The sequence below is a fragment of the Falco cherrug genome, chromosome 1 (genome assembly GCF_023634085.1).
Source record: "Falco cherrug isolate bFalChe1 chromosome 1, bFalChe1.pri, whole genome shotgun sequence".
NCBI lineage: Eukaryota > Metazoa > Chordata > Aves > Falconiformes > Falconidae > Falco > Falco cherrug.
The window spans coordinates 79182061-79194185 of NC_073697.1; the positions used below are offsets into that span (position 1 = coordinate 79182061).

Consider the following 12125-nt stretch of genomic DNA (forward strand, 5'->3'; position numbering starts at 1 on the left):
TATACAATATTGATAAAGTTGTCTTCTTATTAGATTGACTTTTGTCTTTTTAAATGTTTCCCTTGGAAGGGACATATGCTGTAGGCCTTAACTTCTGGTGAGTTGTTCTGTATCTTAGCACTTTAGGTACTTACACCTGGGGTAGTACCACCTCAAAACCACTGGTGGGACATCTGTGTTTGATACTACTTTAATAACGTTGTCCTTAGCAATGCCTATTAGGAATGTTGGCTATTGTTTTCCAGTTATGGAAGTGCACTATTTGCTGTTTGTAGACTGTTAAGGGAAGGCCATTCTACAGGAGACAGCAAAACTACAGAAGACTTCCTCTTTTGTTAATCCGCAGTAAATGCAGTAAGTAGCAGAACCTGAAGTAGTGAGACCATTGCACTTGGTCTAAGTTTCATTTAAAATATTAACACTTAGAAGCAGGAGGACTAAAATGGCAATACTTACAATAGACAGTTATGACCATTCATTGCATTTGTCATAAAAAAAGATTATAACACAACAATCTGTTAACATGGTAGAGCTAATTTAGTGCAAAAATTGCAGAACTGTTTCAATACGTATCCTAGCAATGTTTCCTAAAAGAGTCAGGTAAAGCATTCCAGGTGAAAGATTCAGAGCATTTTAGAATTACGTTTGGTTGTGAATTTCAGTTATATTTGCCTGCAACAGCAGTTTTACAAGTCAGCAAAGCTGGCACCCTTTTTCGATTCTCAGCAAGTCCCACCTATTAATTCAATTAATGTAGAGAAATTTAACCCTGACTCAGTTTGGAATATTCTGTAATTGCTGACTTTGTAAAGGTGGCAAATATATATTAACAAACTGCACCCTGACACTTTTTCTGTAATAAGGGAGGTTTTTAATTTCTGCTTCGCAACTGGCTTCACTGTTAGCCGTGAAGTAGAGAAGGCAGAAGGTACAGAACTGGTACAGCTCTCAGAGCGCGGAAAAGCTGATTTGCAAACACATACATCCTGCCAGAAGACACAACATTAAATCACTAGAACTGCCTCCATTTGCCTAAATACAGTTACTTCTTACTTTTCTACCCATCTAACAAATGAATGCAGAAGACACTGACATTCCAGGCACCTTCCAAAACATGCTCTGAAAAGCTCTTAAGTTACATTTACCTAATAAAGGTCTAAAGACTAAAATTGAAGGACCGCAGCACTTCAGAGACACTGGCTGCTCAGGAAACATTTGACTAGGTGTTTCCCTCCTCTATTCTTCTAACTTCAGAGAAAAAGTAAGATTTAACAAAAAGGAGGCTGTGTCTGTCAGAGGTGCTAGAAAAGCCAAGTATCAAAGAATAACAGGAAGTATTTTCTTCCTACTGTCCAATAAAAGCAGACCTAATCATGATCCTTCTTATATTCAAAGCATTTCAATTATACACTGTCATTCTATTGATTATTGGATCCAAATTCCTTATCATCTGTCATCACTTCTTTTCTTGTCACATTTATTTTATGGAGTAGTATTCAACACCTGGATGGAGTTCACACTCACAGTTTCAGTCCACCTTTGTAACTTCTTTTTGCATACTCTGCAGTTGATTCTGAGTCTTCTTATTCCATGAGAGATTTGACGTGCAACACACATTCCAAATAAAAATACTTCAAAAAACTCCAGCCAGCCCATCCCTGTATTGCCTAAAAGCAGGAATTGCCTTTACAGCAATTCCTTATCTCAGAAAATGTTGTTTTGAAGTAAATCTTCATATGCAGTGTGTGTCCAAACCATTATTGTGGTCTTTGGCCATTAAGTGTCAAACAAATACTGATGAAACTGTATCTGCTATACCTACAAATGAAATAATAATAATAATAAAAATTAATAAATACTGGAAGTGGAAACTTGCCAGAAATAAGTTTCCAGAATTCATATAATGCCATCTATGCCATGACAGTCGGTGAACTGCTGGGGGCAGGCAGGGGAGGCAGGGAATCAGCTGCAGTCCTTTTATTTCTCCCTTGCCTGACTGTTTATAGCTGAGATCAACTCTCCTCCTCCCTCTGCTTTCATGTTCAAAACTTTACATCCTTTCTGAGGACTCAGCATTGGTCCAATCTCAGCACTGAAAAGCCCTCTAAACTTTGATATCCTCTTCCTTTCTAATCACATGCATTAGCAATGTACAGACAATATGAAGCTATGCAGCTTTGAAAGCTCACCAAGAGACTAGAGATCACAAATCCTATTACACGACACATTTTTGTACATATATACAAACACAGAACGAACTAGGCTTTTATTCATGCTCAGTTCTTTTTGTACTGTACTCTTTCCAGCACTGAAAGCCAAGTCTGACAACAGCCTGGGAAGGTATCAAAGGGTGATGGCTCTTACACCCTCCAAAGTGGTGTCACAGCACCTATAAACCAGAAGACATAATCTATGGGGTAAAAAGAGAAACTACTGGCCTTTGCAGGATGTTCTTGCATGGCATGCTACAGAAAATGTGCAAAAGCCTGCTTTTTGAAAGATGAGATATTGAAAATAACACATCTGTTCTTCCTGACCACCTCTACAATTGAGTTGCTTTAATTAGCACTACTTCTAAACTTCTCTTTGCAAATACTGCATTTATACAACAACAGTCAGAACAAAAGTTTCAGCAACATGGAAAAGCTATGATGGGATACATTGTCCTGATCTTTACCGAGTGCAGACAAATGCAGTATTATCTATTCTTATTTGCAGATGGCTTACATCATCTTAACACCTTTTACAATGACTGAGAGCTACTTTGAAACCTACGCGGAAGGAAAAGCCAACAGAAGACCTCCAGTGTTAATCTAACAGACAAAAATTCAATGGACACACACCACACTAACTGGTAGTCCAATCCCAGCAATTTGGCTCAGCAATCTTTGCCGGTAAACAGGAGCTTCACCTGCCTTACCTCCATATCCAGCAATTTAGAAGACACTGGGTATTAAACACTACATAACCCCCTCAAACACCAAGAAGAATCTCATGCAAATGGTAAAGAGGGCAGGTGGAAGTAGCACTAAAAGTTATACCTCTGCCCTGCAAGAAAAGCCACAAGCAGGGTACACGATTCCCAAGCAGAGGCAGATCCACTTTCCAGATCGGTTTGTTTTACCTGTACTGAGGATAGCAACAGCACTAACCTCCAACCATGATACGTGACCATGCGCTTTACAATGCGATCACCTCTATATGGTAAGGTACAATAGCGCTTTATTGGTTGTGCCGTATCCAGCTTTATCTTTGCATAGTGTTTTTCAAGCATTCAAATATATGGCTTGGTTGAACCGGCAACCACTTTATTTACTGGACTCATCTAACCTCTTTTAAAACACAGCAATCCCTTGTATTTCCTCTCTCAGGATCCCACTAGATCACTTTAAGTACATGAAGAAACATATCCCAGCATGTGGCCTTTATCACTTGAAATATTTTTTGTCAGACTTACCACAGATATTGCCGCCTATCTTAACATGAACATAGCCATCTATTCCCCATGTAGGCCCCCAAGAGTTCTGTACAATCCAGTAAGGGATGCTACCTGGAAGAGACATTTTCATCAATGAGCGACCACCCAAGATCTGGGAAGCGTAAAAAACATCTAACAGCGTTAATTACTATTTTAATATCTCATCATTTCTGACAGTTTGACGATATAGTACAGTGAAACCTACTGTTGTGCACACAGAGGACAGAGCTAATATTCCAGAGTTGAACAGACTGGATATATCCTCTGCTAGTGTAAAGAAACACAGCCATGTTCTTGCCTTTACAAGAACATAAAGTCCCACAGAAGTGAAGGAGGCCAGACAAGAAGAGTTTTCCTCCTGCGATCAGGCTGCATTTCCAGAACCGATATGACACCAAACCAAACAGATTTTAACAGAACTCCCAGTCCTGGATTTTAATAATTTGCCCTACAGGAGGCAAGTTGCAAATAAGAGAAGAAAGACAAAAACCTACTGATTTGAAGTTCAGTTGATGGAAACGCACCTGTTCTGTCAAAACCAGTGATAAGAACAGCGTGATTTGCTCTTCCACTGGAGCAGTGATATTGTATGATCCCACCAAGATAATCCTGCCAGCTAACCGCATCTACTGTTACTGCCAAAGGGCCCCAGTTAACAAGCATCCTCATCATTTCTTCTTCTTGACCGCTGTGAAAGAAGTGATTGATAATGCCTAGTTACTTAACTTAGCACACTAAAGCAATCCGAGAGGTGGTAATCTAAAATGAAATAATTAAACTGTTTCCTCTTGAGTTCTACACACCACATAACATACATCAATAAATACATATTTCATATAATACAATACAGTAACATAAATATAGGGCACAAAGACTATGGAAAAGGTGCAGATCCAAAGATATGATCCTATTGAAAAGCAGCAGGTTTCTGGGTAAAGTCAGCGGGCAATGGTGAGCACTACATACCTTTTATACATCACTCCTCTCAATTAAAAACAGCTTTGGACAAACCATTAGCCTGTATTATTACTTCCCACTCTTTTTTCAAACATGCAGAAGTACCTCTTATATCATACCTAATAATACACTAAAATACGTATCTCAAACATTACAAAACATAAGACATTACCACTATGGGATATCTACCATTAGCATCCTCATATGGTTTTACTTATATAATATAATGGAACAGGAAATCTTTATCATGCATGATATGTGCAATAACTAAATTTGGCAAATACAGACTGGCAAAGCTGTAATTGTTTTTAGTTATTTATATCTGGCAGTAATTCAATTCCTAGTCAAAACTGTATTTCCTGTCTTTAAGTTCAGTATGCAGCTGTATTGTGCTAATAAAAATCAGAAACAAACTTTCTTGGTACAGAAACCTAAAAAGTTACCAGTTGTCTTTACAAAATTCAGTTGACAGCACTGTTTGTAAAGTTATGGACTGGAGGAGGATGCAGATGGGTATACAAATGAATGAATACTGAAATAACTGAATACTTCCTAACTTTTATCAACAAATTCCACTTACTATGGGTAGGATTTACCATTTCTGATACTTTAGCAGTGTAATGTTCACTTAGAATATATTAAAAATTGTATGTGACTCAACGTTCCAGTTTAAACATAGCCAATGTAAAAGACATAATCTGAAGACACAGACTTAAGCTTTCTAGTTCAAACAGGCTTAGTGATGACAGGGTTGAGCAGATTCATTGTGGCAAACCTTAACTCTCAAAAATGTTATGTGTTAATTCTTATCCAGTACACAGCTACACAACTGATGCAATCAACTTCATAACCTTTGGCCGGTCAATGCACTATTGGCTCTAGCTTATTTCACAGTTACTGAACGCAGAAGGAAAAGTACAGCAAATAAAAAGAATCAATAGCAGCTACCTGAAGTCATATGCAGCAAATCCCGTTATTGAAACTCCAAAATCTGAGTGACCAAAATAATGGCACAGTCCTGTCTGAGCTTTGAAAGTATATTCTGAATCTCTCACGAGTTTTACTTTTGTCTGCAAGAAGATAAATGAATGAGAATATAACACATTTGACTTTAACACTAAAAAGCTCAAAATACATTGAAAATTACCTCAGAACTCACTCAAAAGTCAGTGTGCTCTGGGCGAGATTCAAAATAAGAATGTTATGCTGGGAAATACGGTATTTGCTATCTTTAGTTTCCTTGTTTGTGGAGAAAGCTTCAGAAGGGATTCACAAGTCTTTAAAAAATGAATGAAATTTACAAGGTCTCTGGTTTAAACTAGCCTTATGAGCAATCTCATCAGTTTCAAGACACAGAGACTATGCATTCATTTAATGAATGACTATTCTTTCCCTTCAAATGACACCCACACACAAAATGACCCTCTCCTTGGGACAGTTCAAGACTACAAGTATCCCAAGAACAGTTATATAAAATACTGAAATTAAGTCAAATTCTGTTATTGGCATCAAATCCTCACACAGGTATACAACATATTATAACGGCTGCCACAGTTCCAAGTCCAGCTACAAAGCTATTGCATCAACATTTTATACTTTTCCTGTCTTCTGCAGTACAGTCTGTTTATGACAGTGTCTTCTCCAGTCCAACTCATTTGTAGTTCCTCTGTGGTCAAGCAAAAGAGAATTTTGCTTCAGATGAATCTAGATGGAATATCCTCAGTCTTTCTTGAAATGCAAATTAAACAAGTATCTAGACTGTTATTAGCCATAGTTATATGACCCTTCAGCATAATTACAGTTTCTTAAAAGAAAAAATAATTTCTTTTTTAAAACTTAAATAACTATGGAATTCTTTTAATATTCCTATACTCAAACTGTTGTCCTAGAGTGCTTTTTATTTTTAAAGATACTAAAATGTTTCTGCTGATGTATAGTAACGTACATTTTGCATTTTTCATGAATGAAATGTGTTAGCTACAACTAAAGTAGAAACTATGTCTGTGTTTTCATTGCTTTGGGTTGCAAGTGAAACAACGGTAAAAGCAGTGAATTTTATTCTGAGGTTCTCCACACTTGTGGCATGATTTTAGTGTTTGCAACAGGAACCACAAAAATTTGAAAGCAGAATTATCTTAACATCCCTCCTCTTCCCCAAATGCTGGTGGTTAAACTGGACACTTAAATCCACAAAACAACACACGGATAAATGACTCCTCCTACACTGGCACTGTATGTCTCAGTTCTGATTTAATTCAGTGGCAATACTGTAGGTTTCAAGGAACGTTACTTTCAACCCCTATGGGTTGATTTGTTATTCACAAAAAACATATATAGACCATAAAATTCCAATCAAATTTCAATTCTGCTTGAACCGCTTGACTCTAGGTTAAATAAATAAGCACACATACATACACAAACACATGCATATGTGTATATATATATACCTGCACACCCATACATTAAAAAAAAAAAAAAAATCTCATACAACCTTACACTGCACTTTCCCCCTCATTTTTTTCCCAGTAAACAGGAATGGTAACAGGAAAGCTAAGAAAGGGTTCGAGATTTATGAAAAGTTTCAAACCTGGTTCAGCCAACTCAAAGCACTAACAGTGGATCCCCCGCTGCAGCCATAATTATTGTATGAACAGTCAATAACCTGCTGTATGCTGAGTTCTTCCAGGTTATTTCCTTTAATTGCATAGGCAGACTCTATACTACCCACAACGCTGAAAGCCCAGCAGCCTCCACACTGGTACAAAGAGAAAGTAAACGGGTAAAAATAAAAGTCAGGTTTGTTTTTGAAGCCTCACGTAAAAAGGAAAAAAAAATAAAGTCGAAAGGGTCTTCTCTAATGCTCGTTTGCTACATTTTCCTTGAACCTTGTTTTTAAGGCAATAATACAGAAATTTAAGCAGCCATTTAATATGAACTGTTTCCCTCCCCCCCTGTACTTTCTGAAAGCTAGAATTGCATTATCGGTGTCTCATTTTAAGGATTCCTTCCAAATTAATTTTTGGCCTTTATGACAGGTCTGAAGATGCTTTTTGCTGTGAGATATCTATTTTCTTAAAGAAGGATTGGGTCTCAGGATTCAATAATTTTTAAACCGCATTAAACAGTAAGTTTTTGAAAAGGATGCACTTAAGGACAGTCTATAATGCTGCACAGTCTGAAGAATTCTTTAGAAATGTATTAGATGACAGTTTAAGAAACAGTAAACTGAAAATAAACATAAAACAAAATTCTTAGACAGTAACAGAATCTATACTGCAGTTCTAGGCTCTTTAAACTGCGGCACTTAAAATAGGAAGCTGAATTTATTCCTAGGTAAGGTCCAGGTCACACTATGTGAAGCACAGAAAGGAAACTCACTGGGTATTTATCAGCTTGTTTGTTTCTTACCAGTGACCATAGTCACTTTGGGATAAACTGTAATCCTGTGGGGTCTGGTTATCTTCCTATCATGAATGCCTCCCCCGAGGTGTTCAATGGTAAAGATGTAGGTGGTGACCAGCCACGGGCATTCAATCATGACAGAAAACAACAGCAAAGGATCTATACACATCCAGGTGAAACTGGGGGATGACGTCAGGTACTGAACTTAGCTCAGTCTCTTCAGGAAAAGACAAAATACACATTGAGCAAAATATTTGCAGATTTAGTTAACTAGATCAAAAAAACGTATTGCACACAGTTTATAACTGTGTAATTTCTAAATGCACAACAGTTACACCTCATGCGTTTAAGTCTAATCCCATTTTGCATAAAATGTGATGTGACTTTGCATATGTTCAGCGGGCCATGCTTGTGCCAGCTCTCCAACGAGTCTTGAGGCAGTGCTGGTCCCTTCCAAAACCCTCACTGTGCTCTGCAACTTACCTGCTGGAACTGCCTCTGAGCAGTGCTTGAGAATCACAAAAGGAAAACACCAGGACTTACTGTCCGCTGATTTCTCACTTCTGCAATGACTTTCTTATCCCTCCAGTCAAACTTCTTTGGCAAAGGTTTTTCCTCTCCCTTTGGCAATTTCACGTATCTGGGAAGTTTGCGAGGTATGCTTCTTAAGTAAATAGCTAAACAAAATACAAACATCTATAAATCTACTAAGAAAACCCCACAAACTACTGTTTTACTAGAAACCCAAGAGGAAACTTTGATCTGTGGTTACAATCATGAGATTACATCACATTCTCAAATACATCGAAAATTAATGTATTTCAAAATACTCATTGTACTCCAGAATGAATGTAAATATTCCTAGAGTTCTAGAAAGAACAGAAATATCTCAAGTAGGCAATGAATGTATGTACAAAGCATGAAGATTTACTAGCTGATCAATAACCATTCCATAAACCAAATCTTGTTTGAAATTTTTCTACAACGTTTTACTTACTGAAAAATATTACTTTATTTTAGTCAAGCAAAAAGAGAAAAATAAGAGAATAACGTATAGATTCCGAAAGACAAGCAAATTGCTAGTTTTTCACTAAAAAAAGCTGCTTAATTATTTAAAATTTAAAAAGGTGCAAAATCCCTCAATGAATAGAATTAAGAGCAGACTTGAACAGCAAGAAGGGAAGACTAGGAAAATTTACTTTGTAAAAAAAAAATTGTGTCATATTGCTCCTGAAAGTCATGGCTATCCTAGTACAGCCAGGGACCTTAAAGCATTGTTTGGATTGTAGCCAGTTTCGTCTTGGGGGTGTACTTGAGAACCTTGTGTATTTTCCAGTTTTAAAACTGTTGCAAATAAAGAAGGCTTTAAGATCCTGTGAGAAGGAATAAGGAGAAAGGAAGGAGAAGGAATAGTGTATGTATTAAATCGCATTCAGGCTCTGGGCAATTCAACATTGCAAGACCAGAGAAACACAGGATCAGACTCCTAGAATCATTTAGGTTGGAAAAGACCCTTAAGATCATCGAGTCCAACCATCTGATGTCCTTATACTGAGGTGCCCAAAACTACACACAGTATTTGAGGTGAGTGCAGTGCAGGGTGGGCCCATCCCTTCCTCGGCCGGCTAGCTGTGCTGGGCTTGGTGCACCCCAGGAAACGATTGTTGTATTCTTCCAAAGTACTTACAGTTTGGTGCCAGACATTGTAAACTAGCTTACTATCAGCACTGGGACAATCCATAAATGTGAAAGACACAAGGTTCTGGGAAAAAAAAAAAGAAAAATAAAAGAAAAGGCAATAGCAGCAGCCAGAAAATGTACCTTTGAACTCTTCAGGAAACAGGTGAGAAAACTGATTTATTCCATAGAAAGCAGTTGTATTATCTTTTGATGATGAATTCAGTAACCTAATTCTTTTAGCACTTTCCTGAAGGAAAAAGAAATATTAGCGGGCATTATTAACTTAGAAGTAGTGACAAAACCATAAGAGCAGAGAAAGAAGAGGTTTGCACCAGTAAACATGAACCTGGGTAACAAGACAGCTGCTCCCCTCAGATCCACCGTGGATTCCCAGCAAACCAATATAAATGCCATTAGACAGATTTCAACTTCAAGAAAGACACGGAATAAGCATTTAATGTTAAGGGCACAGACAGTAAAAAAATGGTATGAGACAGCCAAACCAGCCAAGCCAAGAAGAAATTGTGTCCAAGCCATCTGATGGCCTCTTCCAGCAGCACAACAAACCTTGTGGTTCAGAGAGACTTAAAAATCTCTTTGTGTGAGAGCTAACCCTGTATCGCTTCACCTCCTCATAAAGCAAAAGGGCAGTATAACGGCCTAGAGACATTTAAAAATTAACCTTTAAGTTATCAGGAATCCTAGATCTCTGGAAACCATGGGTTTGACCTACAAAAGCAAGACAATGGGACACCCCCACCCCCCTCTGCTGCAGACAAAGTTCGACACGAAGCCTAAAGACGCTTAACGCCACTTTTTTACGCAGACTTCACCGCAGCGCTGAGCGAGTGCGTGCTGGCAGCACCGCCTGGGCCGCCCCGAGGGGAAAGGGGGGCACTGCCGGGGGCGCGGCCGCCCCGATTCCCTGCGAAACGGCCCCAGCGGCCACCGCCGAGCGGCCGGAGCCGGGGGCGCGGAAGGGCTGGGCCCGCCTCCGGCTCCGCCACCGCCGCGGCCCCAGGCTGCCACCTGGCGCCGGCGCGGGGAAGGGGCGGGGGGCAGCGGCCACCCCCGGGCGGCGGTTCGGGGGAAGCCCAGCGGGCAGGGCCGAGGAAAACGAAACTGCAACGGACGCCGGAGCGGGTAGCGGCGCTCCGGGGCTGTGCCGTGCCGTGCCACCTTCCTCCGCCCGCCAGCCACCCGCTTAGCGGCGGCACCTCACACCCCTCCTCCTCCTCCGGCGGAGCCCGCAGTGTCCGTGCGGGCAAGGACACCTACCCGGAGGGCTGCCGCCGCTTCTTTCTCCCGGCCGCTTCCGTCCCACGGAGGGCGGCCCTGACTGCCGCCGCCCTCCTCCCCGGGCCGGGTGCCTGCCGGCGGCAGGAGGGCGCAGGTGCCGGCCCGCAACAGGCAGCAAAGAAGCGCCAACACCCTCAGGGGGCGGCGGGGGCCACCGCCGCTACCCGCCATGCCGCGCCGGGCAGCGAGAACCGCTCCCTGCCGGCTCCCCGGGCGGCGCCCCTCCCCTGACCGCCCTGTCATGGCGGGGTGGGGCCTCGGGGGCGCTTTCCCACCCGGCGCCTGTGGGCCGGGCTGCTGTCGTGGGGCAAAGGGGGCTGACGCCTCCTCTCCTCCCAGCCTGCGGCCAGAGGCAGCCCCCAGCCTCCCCCCGCAGCGGGTCTGGGGCAGGCGGGCGCGGGGGGCCGCGGCGCGAAATGGTGGCCGCCCGGCAGCCGCGCCTGTCGCGCCGCCTGCGAGGGCTGGGCGCGCTCCCGCCGGCGCTGGGGCCGGTGCTGCCCGCGGGCTCCCGCCGCCCGGCGGGCGGTGTGGCGCTGCGCGTGGCGCGGCGCGCGGGAAGCCGTGCTGCGGGCGGGGCGCGGGGAGGCGCGCGGGGCAGCGGATGAGGCGGGAAGCGGCGCCGGGCGTTAGCTCGTGGGTTAGAGGTTAACGGCAGGCCTTCACTGAGAGGGAAGCTGGTTGGTACCGGCAAACCGGGCAGCCAGCGGGAAGGGGAAGGCGCCCTGGCTGCTTTGGGGCGGCAGAAACGGAGCTTTAGCGAGGGGAGCATTGGTGGGGAGGGAAGGGCTACCCCGTGTTACACACCCAGTGCCCGCAGCCTCTGGTGCCCGGCGCGACTGGTTTGTGTTGCAGAAAAGATTTGAGGGAAACCTGTGTGGGCTTCGGGTGGCTCATGGTTTTCCTTACAGACCAGTCATCTGCAGGTACTCGAGCAAGCAGGTTAGTGCTTGGCGTTTAAAACTCCAGTGTCAGTTAACACAGTCCTTTTTGTTAATTTCCATCGCCAGTTAAGCAGAACGTTTCTTTAAACCCAGTCTGTGTTTGGGTTGTCTCCGTTGCTTTTCTCCTGACCATCCCGTTACCACAGCGCGGTGCCCTGCCCTGTGGTGCTGGTAGCAATCCTCGCAGCGCTGTGTTTGGAAAACACGAGGCTTCCCTTGTGCTGAAATTTTAAGTTACACTTGTGAAGTTTTTGTGCTGCCATTGCTGTGTTGTGTAACATCAAACTCGTGTTGGAGTATGGGCTTTGTAAAGGGTGAGGTGGAGGATTGTGCCAGTGTGTTCTTTTTGCAGCATTTTTATCCGATAA

The 12125-nt window shown here is 42.5% G+C and overlaps 1 protein-coding gene across 1 annotated transcript; it reads right to left on the bottom strand.

Moving 5' to 3' along the window:
- Window positions 1–1489: 1489 nt before the first annotated feature.
- Window positions 1490–11059, bottom strand: CTSO (cathepsin O). Its single transcript, XM_055703423.1, has 8 exons — window positions 10796–11059; window positions 9659–9764; window positions 8381–8514; window positions 7023–7190; window positions 5384–5505; window positions 4003–4166; window positions 3458–3550; window positions 1490–1818 (listed from the first exon to the last, which is right to left on the bottom strand). The coding sequence occupies exons 1-8, from the start codon at window positions 11057–11059 to the stop codon at window positions 1784–1786; spliced, it is 1086 nt and encodes a 361-aa protein (XP_055559398.1). The 3' UTR covers window positions 1490–1783.
- Between the last annotated feature and the right edge of the window lie 1066 nt (window positions 11060–12125).